Source organism: Calliphora vicina, chromosome 5 (assembly GCF_958450345.1).
Source record: "Calliphora vicina chromosome 5, idCalVici1.1, whole genome shotgun sequence".
NCBI lineage: Eukaryota > Metazoa > Arthropoda > Insecta > Diptera > Calliphoridae > Calliphora > Calliphora vicina.
This window is the reverse complement of record NC_088784.1, coordinates 98,341,143-98,355,537: the sequence shown is the minus strand read 5'-3', so window position 1 is coordinate 98,355,537 and position 14,395 is coordinate 98,341,143. Positions and strand designations below refer to the sequence as shown.

General features: G+C 23.5%; 3 protein-coding genes and 1 long non-coding RNA gene across 4 annotated transcripts; 1 reads left to right on the top strand and 3 right to left on the bottom strand.

Moving 5' to 3' along the window:
- Nucleotides 1-568: 568 nt before the first annotated feature.
- On the bottom strand, nucleotides 569-1,072 carry LOC135961029 (PI-actitoxin-Afv2b-like). The gene is made up of 2 exons (XM_065512491.1): nucleotides 912-1,072; nucleotides 569-840 (listed from the first exon to the last, which is right to left on the bottom strand). Exons 1-2 carry the CDS (start codon nucleotides 1,000-1,002, stop codon nucleotides 650-652), a joined length of 282 nt encoding a protein of 93 aa, XP_065368563.1. The 5' UTR covers nucleotides 1,003-1,072; the 3' UTR covers nucleotides 569-649.
- An 8,927-nt stretch (nucleotides 1,073-9,999) lies between these two features.
- Nucleotides 10,000-10,599, bottom strand: LOC135960968 (PI-actitoxin-Afv2b-like). The gene is made up of 2 exons (XM_065512397.1): nucleotides 10,457-10,599; nucleotides 10,000-10,387 (listed from the first exon to the last, which is right to left on the bottom strand). The coding sequence occupies exons 1-2, from the start codon at nucleotides 10,545-10,547 to the stop codon at nucleotides 10,197-10,199; spliced, it is 282 nt and encodes a 93-aa protein (XP_065368469.1). The 5' UTR covers nucleotides 10,548-10,599; the 3' UTR covers nucleotides 10,000-10,196.
- Nucleotides 10,600-10,892: 293 nt separating this feature from the next.
- LOC135962515 (uncharacterized) lies at nucleotides 10,893-11,359 on the top strand. The gene is made up of 2 exons (XR_010576655.1): nucleotides 10,893-11,037; nucleotides 11,098-11,359. It is a non-coding gene; the product is annotated as an uncharacterized LOC135962515 (long non-coding RNA).
- A 2,265-nt stretch (nucleotides 11,360-13,624) lies between these two features.
- On the bottom strand, nucleotides 13,625-14,155 carry LOC135962217 (PI-actitoxin-Afv2b-like). The gene is made up of 2 exons (XM_065514023.1): nucleotides 14,021-14,155; nucleotides 13,625-13,959 (listed from the first exon to the last, which is right to left on the bottom strand). The coding sequence occupies exons 1-2, from the start codon at nucleotides 14,109-14,111 to the stop codon at nucleotides 13,769-13,771; spliced, it is 282 nt and encodes a 93-aa protein (XP_065370095.1). The 5' UTR covers nucleotides 14,112-14,155; the 3' UTR covers nucleotides 13,625-13,768.
- Nucleotides 14,156-14,395: the final 240 nt, after the last annotated feature.

Below are 14,395 nucleotides of genomic sequence, written 5' to 3'. Positions count from 1 at the left end.
AAATACAAAACTTAAACTCGACTACACTTCCTCTTTGCGCATGTGAAATTTCATTCAAATCGGCGTAAGGGTTTAGAAGTTACAGATTTATTTCCCTCTTTTTTATTATCATACCACTGTGCAACGCTAGGCCACATTTTTTAATACCAGTTGAATAGTATTCAGATTGAAGTGGTTGTGAAATTTTACCTCACCCGTTTTATATTCCAGACCATGCCCCGTCCGACTGCTATTTACTTTGATCGATGCAGAACGCTCTCTCTGGGATACGCTTCACTTTGGAACATAGTATCCGCTATTAGTTTGATTCGTTCTTGGCCTCAAAAGATGAACAGTTCCTTTGGCTCGGAATCAAAATGTTGCCAGAAAGGTGGGAAAAGGTCATAGATTACAATGGCCAATAATTTGAGTAAATCAATTTGAAAAAATTTGAAAAAATCCAGCATTTTTATGTCATACACCCCATAAAATATCACTAAAATAATAAAGTATGTCTGGAATCGAAACTACTGTTTTGATTCCTACCTATTGCCCTAATTGTACTTTTTCAGGATGTTTTAAATAATAATTCTTAATGTTGCAGTGTTTTACAATGTGATTTTATTTGTAAAACCTTTTCTAGAAGTATTGTTTCAATATAAATCCATTCTTAACCAGCGGTACGTAGACATCTGCGTTCACAGCCCGCACGGGAACACCAACGATTCGCATTACCGCCACAACCCAAATGGGGCATTTGTATACAAGTACGGGAGGCTTGATTATAATACCACATTGTACGTGGAGGAGCTGTAGCACATCTCGAGCCCACATTGCGAGGACCAACACAGCGTGGAGGACCTTTAAATTAAAAAACAATTTATTTAAATAACAAATATTTTAATAAAATAATAAATTAAATTAAAACTTACGAGCTCCTTGAGGACATCTAGGACGACGTTGAGCTGTTGCTGCAGCCACTAAAACCACTACGACAATTGTTAATAAAATCGCAAATTTCATTATGATTTTAATTTATTTAGTATCTCAAGCAAGGCGAATTGAGTTGTTTTGAATGTTGAAGAATATTGTAACGATTGTTTATTTTTAGGGTGGTATTTATATGAATTATTTTAAATTATTTTAAACAGATGTTTTATTTTCTTTTTTCGAACAACTAAATAAATTTTGTTAAGATTTTGTTTTGTTTATTTGTTGAGTTTTTATGTTTGTTTTCTTCATTGTCATGTTTAATTATTTTGTTTAAATTCTGCTCGTGTTTAAAAGAACTTTTAATTCAAATTTTATTATATTTATAGCTTATTTATACACGAGTTTGTCATACCATTTTCAATTTCTACAAAATTTGTTTGCGAACCTTTAAAGTGTTTTATATATTATGAACTCTTAAAGGTAGGAAATTAGGCTTTTGAATCTTCTTTCATGTAGTATTTATTGAATAAATTTATGCTAAGAAAATGCTGTAACTTAATCTACTTGATCTAGTGCCAAATATTTATTTTTGCTTAAACAAAAATACTCTTTAATATGTATGTTTCCTTGGCTACAAACAAACAAAAGTTCAAGGCCTATTTCAAACAGATAAAATCGTTGCTTCTATATATATTTTTTTCTTAAATATCAATTCAAATACGCACAACAGTGAGGAAACAAAGTCAAGGCCAAAGCGAAACTCACAAGTTTATCACAAACACGCACTTAAAACACTTTTACACATGTCCTCAAAAAAGATAATTTATGTGTGTAAATTAATTTCAAAGCATCCAAATACAAAGTTGTTCAAAACTACACACTAACAGATTGAAAATTCTAGGAAAAAATCATGCTAAAATTAATATTAATTGCCTTTATCTCCTTTGACTACATATCCTTGCTAACGCACTTTCATAAACCAAAAGGACTTGTTGTTATATTCAAGTATTATTTATAGCTGTTTGGTTGCTAAAGTTTCGAATAGTTGGTTTTTCTGATAATTTAAACGTCATGTTGATTGCAGGTTAAATTTGTAACACTTTCATTTGTGGCAAATGACAAATTGCTGTTATTGTTCATGGCAATATGTACAATAGACTGGTACAAAAATAAGTAATTTCATTTATTTTAAAAAATATTATTTTTTTTTTAAATTATAATTTTTTTTAGACGATTCTCCACATTATTAATGCTAACTCAAAATGGGTTAGTCCGATGTTATTAAAATAATCTTGGAAAATTTTAGATTTACATAAGCTTTAATCTGTTTATATATTGCGTTTCAATCGGCTTAAAAGTTTCTGAGTTATAAAAACAAATTAAAGCAAAAAATATATTTTTTATGTGAAAATAGCAAAGTTTTTGTTTTAAAAAAAATCATGAAAAATCGAAAACATCAGAAATTGTTCAGATTTTTTAATTTATCACAAAGCCACATGTAATGGGAACAAACTGGAATATCGATCATAAAAAATTATGGATTCTTTTCGAATTTATATACAATTAAGTGAATTCGCTTATTTTCACAAAAATTTAGTTGTTAGATATACGTAAAATTGAGCAGTTAATGTTCATCTTTCGATTGATTGAATTTTGAAAACATTTTCCCCATTCTATGTGCAAATTTTCACATATACATAGCAAACGGCTTAATAGTTTTAGAGTTATAATAACAGATTGAAGAAAAAATATATTTTTTACATGAAAATAGAAAAAATGTTTGTTCTAAAAAAATCACAAAAAATCGAAAACGTCAGAAAATGTTTAGATTTATTGCTTTAACGCAAAGCCACATGTAATAGCAATAAAATGAGATATCGACCATAAAAATCGAGGAATAATATTCGAATTTATTCACAATTAAGTGAATTCGCTCATTTTCAGAAAATTTTAGCTATTTATTTGATATACGTAAAATTTAATAGTTAATTTTCTTCTTTCGATTGAGTAAATTTTCAAAACATTTTTCCCATGCTATGTACAAATTTCAGCACATATATTGCGTTTCAATCGGCTCAGTAGTTTCGGAGTTAGAATAAAAAATTTAAGCAAAAAATATATGTTTTACACGAAAGTAGCAAATTTTTTTGTTTTAAAAAAATCTAAAATGTTAGAAATTGTTCAGATTTATTGCTTTATCGCAAAGCCACATGTAATAGCAATAAAATGAGATATCGACCATAAAAATAGAGGAATAATATTCGAATTTATTCACAATTAAGTGAATTCGCTCATTTTCAAAAATTTTAGTTTTTTGTTTGATATACAATTTCAAATACTAAATCCATTATTACAGTTTTATTTAAATTTGTTTAAATATATACATTATTACTCGAATATGAGTTTTTGTTTTAGTAGAATAGAATTATTCCTATTCGGAATTAGGCAACAAAAAAGGCTGATTACATGTTTCATTTTGGAATAATTATAAACTAAGGAAAAACAAGTTAATTTAATATATTTTAGAAAAAGTAGTAAATCTACTACTATTTTTAAAATATAAAAATATTATGGCTTTTGAAGTCTGCTATTTATAGGCAATATAATCTCACAAAAATTAAATAGAATTTAGTACTTTTTGTTAAAAAGTAGTAGATAATTTACTAATTATTGTAAAATTTTAATAAACAATTATTTGCTTTCAAACCTTAATATAGGAATAATTATAATCTGAAGAAAAACAAGTTAATTTATTACCTTTTAGAAAATTTAGTGATTCTACTACTATTTTTAAAATTTAAAAATATCATTGGTTTTGAAGTTCATTGGTTTTGAAGTCTGCTGTTTATACTTAATATAATCTCACAAAAATTAAATATAATTTAGTACTTTTTGTTAAAGTGTAGTATAAAATTTACTACTTTTTATAAAATGTTCATAAAAAAATATTTCCACTTGAAATTTAATTCAGGAATAATTATAATCTAAAGAAAAACAAGTTAATACCTTTTAGAAAAAGTAGTGGTTCTACTACTATTTTTAAAAATATTATCGTTTTCGAAGTCTACTATTTATTCTCAATATAGTCGCTCAAAAATTAAATATTATTTATTAATTTTTGTTAAAATGTTGTAGATAATTTTTTACCACTTGTAAAATTTTCATGAAAAATTGGTTGCTCTTAAAGTTGAATATAATTTAAAGAAAAACTGGTAAATTCAATATTTATTAGAATAAGTAGTATTTCTACTACTATTTTTAAAACTGAAAAATGTTAGTCAATTCAAATTGAAGCAACAAATTTGGAAAATTAAATTTTTGTTACTTTTTCGTATTTTACCTGTGTTTGTGCTTTTTCAGGTTAGTACTTCTATTTCTAGTACTTCTAGTAAATTGAAGAGCAAGCTGCTCGGGAGTTAACCTATGTTTTCTGGCAACGCAAATAAATATGAGAAACCTTAAAAAATAACATTTTATTTTGTTTTATTGTGAAATATTATTTTATTTGCTTCTTCACTAGCGACATATTTTTTTTCATTATGTTTCATATAATTAAAAAACACTAAAAAATTTTAACTGGCTTTAGATTTTGCATTTATTACAATTTACAGTTATATGTTAAAAGTACTAGAAAATTATTTACGTTTTGTAAAATTTGCATAAAAAAATATCTGCTCTTAAATTTTAATTTATGAATAATTTTAATCTAAAGAAAAGTAGTATTTCTATTACTAATTTTAAAATTTAAAAATAATATTGTTTTTAAAATCAGCTATTTATGACCAATATAATCTAACAAACATTAATATTAATTTCTAGCAATTTGTTTAAAAGTAGTAGATAATTTTGAACTTTTTGCACATTTTTCATAAAAAAAAATATTTGATATCACAGTTTATGTTAGAAATATTTATATTCTTGAGCAACAAATTCAATTTAAAAGCTTTTAAAAAAGTAGTATTTCTACTACTATTTTTATAATTGAAAAATTATATTGTTTTTAAACTCATCTATTTGTGCTTAATATAATCTAACAAAAATTAATGTCAATTTACAGCTTTTTGTTATTTTTGCAAATTTTTCATAAAAAAGTATTGTATCTCACAGTTCTTGAGGAAAAAATTCCATTTAATACCTTTTAAAAAAAGTAGTATTTCTACTACTATTTTATTAATCGAAATATAATATTGTTTTTAAAATCATCTATTTGTGCTTAATGTAATATAACAAAGATTATTATCATTTCTAGCTTTTTGCTAAAAAGTAGTAGATGATTTACTAATTTTTGCAAATTTTTCGTAAAAAAATATTTTATCTTACAGTTTATGTTAGAAATATTTTTAAACTTGAGGAAAAATGCAATACTATTTTTAAGAATGAAAAATTTTATTGATGTACATACAATTGAGTAGTTAAAGTCTTTTTTCGATTGATTAAATTTTGAATAAATTTTCCCCAATTTAAAGCCAAAATCATTGATTAGTGAACTGGTTCCAGAACCGTTATACGGAAGGGGCACTGGATTCGCAACGATTCCATAGAACTTGTTTCTAAAGTGACAGTTTTAAACAAAAATCATTAGTCACAACGTCAAACTAAAACGAGTCCTGGCTATTTGCATGTGTTCTAGAACTAGTTACAAAAATATGGGGAGTAATTGATTTTGTCATTCCGTTTGTAACACTTAAAAATATTTGTCTGTTGAAAACACTATAGGACCAAACAAAAGGAGATAACTTTCTGAAATTTTCCACAAATACTCTCTCTTTATAAGGTTAGCTTGGTATTGAAAATGGACTTGTTTTAATTTCTAATAAATTCACTAGTTGCTTTTCAGCACCCTATTTTACATTACCATACCATCTTTTAAAAATACGTCATAAAAATGAAATATACAAATATTGAACTCAAGCACGCATGAAAACATACATACCTACGCAACCACATTGCACAGGTAAGGTAAGAAATGTTTATCTTATTTCTGTACATCAGTATGTTCTTACGAAAATATTCTGCAAAGCTCGCATTATAAAGCAACAGGAGGAATTATTTACTTTGTTTGGGTTTCGAACAAACAAACCAAGAAAAAAGTAAAAAAAAAGGAACCAATAATGAAAATGGAATGAATCTCTTATACATTTATACTGATTTACTTAAAATTATTTATGAGAGAGAGAACATAGAATACTGAGAGCAATTAGTTTGGGAGAGTATTGCGCTAAATTTTATGTTAAACTGTTGAATTTTTTACAAGAACAAAACAAAAAATACACACTTTATGCAGATATTTTATGGATACACTCTATAACAAAATGCCATAGTATCACGGATACATCAATACAAGTTCAGGACAATTTTATATATTTTAATAGAATTTTAAACTAAAAAATATAAAAATAAAACCTTTCAAGCTTAACCATAGAATAAACTACTGCAAGTGAATACCGAATAGTTAAAGTTATGGATTATATTGTTTAAGCAATAGATTATATTAAGCACAATAGTAAATTTTAAAAACAATAAAATTTTTCAGTTTTAAAATTAGTAGTAGAAATACTACTTTTTTAACGGTATTAAATTGAATTTTTTCCTCAAGAATGTAATTCTTCATAACATAAACTTTAAAAGCCAATATACTTTTTTTGTTAAAAATTTGCAAAAGTAGTATCATATACTACTTTTTAACAAAAAGTTGAAAATTTAAATAATTTTTAGTTAGATTATATTAAGCATAATTATTAGATTTTAAAAACAATAAAATTTTCCATTTTTAAAAATAGTAGTAGAAATACTACTTTTTTTAAAAGGTATTAAATTGCAGTTTTTCCTCAAGTTTAGAAATGTTTCTAACATAAACTGTAAGATAAAATATTTTTTTACGAAAAATTTGCAAAATGTAGTAAATTATCTACTACTTTTTATAAAAAAGCTAGAAATTGTAATTAATCTTTGTTATATTATATTAAGCACAAATAGATGATTTTAAAAACAATATTATATTTCGATTAATAAAATAGTAGTAGAAATACTACTTTTTTAAAAGGTATTAAATTGAATTTTTTCCTCAAGAATATTAATATTTCTAACATAAACTTTGAGGTCAAAAACTTTTTTATGAAAAATGTGCAAAAAGTTCAAAATTATCTACTACTTTTTAACAAATAGCTAGAAATTATAATTAATGTTTATTAGATTATAAATAGCAAAAATTTAAGAGCAAATTTTACAAAATATAAATAATTTTCTACTACTTTTAATATATTACTATAAATTGTAATAAATGCAAAATCTAAAGCCAGTTAAAATTTTGTAATGTTTTTTTAATTATATGAAATATAATGAAAAAAATATGTCGCTAGCGAAAAATATAAATAATTTTCTACTACTTTTAATATATAACTATAAATTGTATTAAATGCAAAATCTAAAGCCAGTTAAAATTTTTTAAGTTTTTTTAATTATATGAAACATAATGAAAAAATATGTCGCTAGTGAAAAAGCAAATAAAATAATATTTCACAATAAAACAAAACAAAATGTTTTTTTAAGGTTTCTCATATTTATTTACGTTGCTACAAAACATTGGTTAACAACTGAGCAGTTTGCTCTCAAATTTACTAAATATTCTCTTCTACGCCTGGTACTTTTGGGCTTTTTCAATTGTTTGTTTAGCTTATTGTGGCAGTAAATAGAAGTACTAACCTGAAAAAGCACAAACACAGGTAAAATACAACAAAAATAAAATACAAAAAAGAACAAAAATTTAATTTTCCAAAATTGTTGCTTCAATTTGAATTGACTAACATTTTTCAGTTTTAAAAATATTAGTAGAAATACTACTTATTCTAATAAATATTGAATTTACTAGTTTTTCTTTAGATTATATTCAACTTTAAGAGCAACTAATTTTTCATGAAAATTTTACAATTGGTAAGAAATTATCTACAACATTTTAACAAAAAGTAATAAATAATATTTCATTTTTGAGTGATTATATTGAGTATAAATAGTAGACTTTAAAAACGTTTATATTTTTAAATTTATAAAAATAGTAGTAGAACCACTACTTTTTCTAAATGGTATTAACTGGTTTTTCTTCAGAATATAATTATTGCTGAATTAAATTTCAAGTTTAAATATTTTTTTATGAACATTTTACAAAAAGTAGTAAATTATATACTACACTTTAACAAAAAGTACTAAATTGTATTTAATTTTTGTGAGATTATATTGAGTATAAACAGCTGACTTCAAAACCAATGATATTTTTAAATTTTAAAAATAGTAGTAGAATTACTACTTTTTCTAAAAGGTATTAAATTAACCTGTTTTTTCTTCAGATTATAATTATTACTAAATTAAGGTTTAAAAGCAAATAATTTTTTATTAAAATTTTATAATAATTGGTAAATTATCTACTATTTTTTGTTAAAAAGTTCTAAATTACATTTAATTTTTGTGAGATTATATTGACTTCAAAAAGGATTTTTAAATTTTAAATATAGTAGTAGAATTACTGTTTTTCTTAAAGGTATTAAATTAACTTGGTTTTCTTCAAACCATATTTATTATTAATTTAAACTTTAAGTGTAAATATTTGTTTAAGAAAATATTTCTAAAAGTAGTAAATTATCTACTGTATTTTAACAAAAAGAACTAAATTATATTTTTAATTAATTTTAGTGAGATTATATTGAGTTATAAATGGCATACTTCAAAAACGATAATATTTTTAAATTTTAAAAATAGTAGTAGAACAACTATTTTTTCTAAAAGGTGTTAAATTAAATTGTTTTTCCTTAGATTATAGTTATTCCTAAATTAAACTTTAAGTGAAAATATTTGTTCATGAAAAATTTATAAAAGGTAGTAAATTATCTACTACATTTTAACAATTCATTTTTGTGAGACTAATAATGATATTGTTAAATTTTAAAAATAGTAGTAGATTTACTACTTTTTCTAAAAGTTATTAAATTAAGTTGTTTCTCTTCAGATTATAATTATTCTTATATGAAGGTTTAAAAGCAAATAATTGTTTATTAAAATTTTACAATAATTAGTAAATTATCTACTACTTTTTAGCAAAAAGTACTAAATTATATTTAATTTTTGTGAGATTATATTGCGTATAAATAGCAGACTTCAAAAGCGATAATATTTTTATATTTTAAAAATAGTAGTAGATTTACTACTTTTTCTAAAATGTATAAAATTAAATTGTTTTTCTTTAGATTATAATTATTTCTAAAATAAACTTTAAGTGAAAATATTTTTTCATGAAAATTTTATAAAAGGTAGTAAATTATCTACTACATTTTAACAAAAAGTACTAAACTATGTTTAATTTTTGTGAGAATATATTGAGTTTAAATATCCGATATCAAAAATAATTATATTTTTCAATTTTAAAAATAGTAGTAGAATTACTACTTTTTCTAAAAGGTATTAAATTAACTTGTTTTTCTTCAGATTATAATTATTTCTAAATTAAACTTTAAGTGAAAATATTTGTTCATGAAAATTTTATAAAAGGTAGTAAATTATCTACTACATTTTAACAAAAAGTACTAAACTATGTTTAATTTTTGTGAGATTATATTGAGTTTAAATATCCGATTTCAAAAATAATTATATTTTTCAATTTTAAAATAGTAGTAAAAAATTTTACTACTTTTTCTATAAGGTAGTAAATTTACTAGTTTTTCTTCAGATTATAATTATTCCTATATTAAGGTTTAAAAGCAAATAATTTTTTTATTAAAATTTTACAATAATTAGTAAATTATCTACTACTTTTTAACAAAAAGTACTAAATTATATTTAATTTTTGTGAGATTATATTGCCTATAAATAGCAGACTTCAAAAGCGATAATATTTTTATATTTTAAAAATAGTAGTAGATTTACTACTTTTTGTAAAATGTATTAAATTAACTTGTTTTTCTTTTGTTTATAATTATTCCAAAATTAAACTTGGTATCAGCCTTTTTTTTTGCCTAATTCCGAATAGGAATAATTCTATTCTACTAAAACAAAAACTCATATTCGAGTAATAACGAATTTAAATAAAACTGCAATAATAGATTTAGTATTTTAAATTGCTAGCGGTAATTTTATTTGAATTGAAAACTATTTTGGTTAAATTAAAGACAAATTTATCTATAAAATAGGTTGCATATGTGATAGAGAAATCTTTATACAAATTATTTATAGGATTTTTTTTATAGCTTTATAGGGCACAGAAAGTTAACATATTATCCATTCACATTTCAAACATTTTCTTAGCCAGTAGTGCGAACACATCTGCGTTCACAGCCAGCACGGGAACACCAACGATTCGCATTACCGCCACAACCCAAATGGGGCATTTGTATACAAGTACGGGAGGCTTGATTATAATACCACATTGTACGTGGAGAAGCTGCACCACATCTCGAGCCCACATTGCGAGGACCAACACAGCGTGGAGGACCTTTAAATTAAAAAACTATTTAAATAACAAATATTTTAATAAAATAATAAATTTTTGTTTTAAACTTACGAGCTCCTTGAGGACATCTAGGACGACGTTGAGCTGTTGCTGCAGCCACTAAAACCACTACGACAATTGTTAATAAAATCGCAAATTTCATTTTGATTTTAAATTATTTATTATCTCAAGAAAGTCGAATTGAGTTGTTTTGAAAGTTGGAGAATATTGTAACGAATATTTGTTTTTAGGGTGGTATTTATATGAATTAAATTAAATGGTTTTAAACAGATGTTTTATTTTCTTTTCTCGAACAACAAAATAAATTTTGTTAAGATTTTGTTTTGTTTATTTATTTTATATTTAAAGAATAGAAGTTTTTCAATGGAGGTCTGACAATGAATAGTCATGTTTAATTATTTTGTTTTAATTTCGCTCATGTTTAAAGAACTTTTGAGCTTTTTTAAAACATACCATTATAGTCTTGAATTGAAATCCATATAAATACTTCCTTCCAACCAACTGCAGAAAATTTGTTAATACAAATTCAAACCAAATCAAAATGAAATTGTTAATTTCCTTAACATTTCTCCTAGTGATTCTTACGTCGGGTATAATTGCCCAACGTGGTCGTTTTTGTCTCCAAAGGGCTCGTAAGTATTAAACATAATGAATTGAAAAAAATCATTGGTAATTTATGTTTATATTTTAAGGTCCTGCCAGATGTGATGGTCCACCGGATATTGGTTTTGTTTGTCCCGCAGTTCCTCCACGTACAATGTGGCATTTTAATCAGGCAACTCGTACTTGTGTTGAAATGATTCATTTGGGTTGTGGCGGTAATGCGAATCGTTGGTGTTCGCGGATCATGTGTGAGCTCAAATGTGTGCGACTTATTGGTTAGAAAAATACTAATATTTTGTTAAAGAAAATCAAATAAAATTATGACCAGCAATATTTTACCAAATTAAATAATTTAGGGTGTATTATTATTTTTAAAAGAAATGGAAAGTTTATTCTACAAAAATGATCTACTCAAATGCCCTTTCAGAATTATTGTGTCTCTATTATGCGTTCAAAAAGCCAGTTTTTCTTTATGTTATAATTAATCTTAACATAAAATTTAAGAGCAAATAATTATTTATGAAAATTTTACAATAAGTAGTAAATAATTCACTACATTTTAACAAAAAGTAATAAATTATATTACATTTTTGTCCGATTATGTTGAATATACATAGCTGTTTTCAAAAACAGTGATATTTTTACTTTTTTTTTTAATTAGTAGTAGAATTACAACTTTTTATAAAAGGATTTTAATTATTCCTAAATTAATCTTTAAAAGCAAATAATATTTTATGAAAATTTTATAAAAAGTAGTAAACTATCTGCTACATTTTAAGAAAAAGTAATAAATAATATTTAATTTTTGTGGGATAAATAGCGGACTTCAAAACCAATGATATTTTTAAATTTAAAAAATAATAGTAGAAATACTATTTTTTCTAAAAGGTATTAAATAACCTTGTTTTTCTCTAGATTATAATTATTCCTAAATTAAACTTTAAAAAGAAAATAATTTTTTATGAAAATTTTGCAATAAGTTGTAAATAATCTACTACATTTTAACAAAAAGTAATAAATTATATTAAATTTTTGCAAAATTATGTTGAGAATAAATAGAAGACTTCAAAAACGGTAATATTATTAAATTTTAAAAATAGTAGTAGAATTACTACTTTTTATTAAATGTATTAAATTAACTCGTTTTTCTTTAGATTATAATTATTCTTAAATTAAACTGTAGGAGCAAATAATTTTTTATGAAAATTTTACGAAAAGTAGTAAATTGTCTACTACATTTTAACAAAAAGTACTAAATTATATTTAATTTTTGTCAGATTATTTTGAGTTTAAATAGCAGTTTTCGAAAAAAATTATATTAGGAAATTTTAAAAATAGTAGTAGAATTGGTACTTTTTCTAAAAGGTATTAAATTAATTTGTTTTTCTTTAGAATATAATTATTTCTAAATTAAGCTTTAAGAAAAAATAATTTTTTATGAAAATTTTACAATAAGTAGTGAATTATCTACTACATTTTAACATAAAGTACTAAATTATATTTAATTTTTGTGAGATTATTTTGAGTTTAAATAGCAGTTTTCAAAAACAATGATATTTTTACATTTTAAAAATAGTAGTAGAAATACTACTTTTTCTAAAAGTTATAAAATTAGCTTGTTTTTTTAGATTATAATTATTCATAAATTAAACTTTAGGAGCAAATAATCTGTTATGAAAATTTTGCAAAAATTTAGTAAATTATCTACTACATTTTAACAAAAAGTACTAAATTGTATCGGATTTTTGTCAGATTATAATGAGTATAAATAGCAGTTTTCAAAAAAAAATATATTTTCAACTTTAAAAATAGTAGTAGAATTACTACTTTTTCTAAAAGGTATTAAATTAATTTGTTTTTCTTTAGAATATAATTATTTCTAAATTAAGCATTAAGAAAAAATAATTTTTTATGAACATCTTAGAATAAGTAGTGAATTAGCTACTACATTTTAACAAAAAGTAATAAACTATATTAAATTTTAGTGAGATTATATTGAGTGTAAATAGCAGAATCAAAACCAATGATATTTTTCAATTTTAAAAATAGTAGTAGAATTAATACTTTTTCTGAAAGGTATTAAATTAACTTGTTATTCTTTAAATTATATATACTCGTAAATTAAACTTTAATTGGACAAAATATTTTATGAAAATTTTACAATAAGTAGTAAATTATCTACTACATTTTAACAAAAAGTACTAAATTATATTAAATTTGTGTGAGCTTAAATGGAGTATAAATATCAGTTTTCAAAAACAAAGATATTTTTACATTTTAAAAATAGTAGTAGATTTACTACTTTTTCTAAATGCTATTAAATTAACTTTTTTTTCTTTAGATTATAGTTATTCCTAAATTAAGCTTTAAAAATAATATTTTTTTAATGAATATTTTACAAAAACTAGTAAATTATCTACTACATTTTAACAAAAAGTACTAAATTATATTTAATTTTTGTAAGATTAAGTATAAATAGTAGACTTCAAAAACAATTATATTTTTAAATTTTAAAAATAGTAGTAGAATTAGTATTTTTTCTATTAAGTATTAATTAACAATCTAGTAATTTTAATTATTAGAAAAATTAAAATTTAAATAAAACTGCAATAATGGTTTAAGTGTTTTAAAGTGCTAGAATTAATTTTATTTTATTTATAAACAATTTTGGTTAAACAATGGAAAAAGTCCTTTAAATAATTTTTACAAAGTACAGGCAGTTATACATATTATCCATTCAAATTTCAAATATATGTATTCTTAGCCGGTAGTACGAGCACATCTGCGTTCACAGCCAACACGGGAACACCAACGATTTGAATTCCCGCCACAACCCAAATGGGGCATTGCTATGCAAGTCCGGCTGGCTTGATTATAATACCACATGGTACGTGGAGGAGCTGTGCCACATCTTGAGCCCACATTGCGAGGACCAACGCATGTTGGAGGACCTTTAAATACAGAAACAAATTGGTTTAAATAAAAATTATGACATTATTTTTTTAAACTTACGAGCTCCTTGAGGACATCTACGAGGACGTTGCGCTGTTGTACCCGCCACTAAAACCACCACGAGAAGTGCAAATAAAATCATAAATTTCATTTTAATTTTGGATTTTAAATCTTGGTATTGATATTTTGGTTGTTGAAAATTTGTGTGTTGAAGGTATTTTAATGCAGCACTATTTATATGAAAATTTGACTTAAAAATTGTTTAAAAAAATATTTTTTTTAAACAGATGTTTCAAGCTTAAAAATATTTCAATTGAATAACTTATATTTAAGTTTGTTAAGGTTTTAATTATGTTTATTTCCTATATTTCAATATGTAGTTTTTATTTTTAAACAATTAATTGTGTGTTTAAAACACGAGTAAGAAAATGTTTA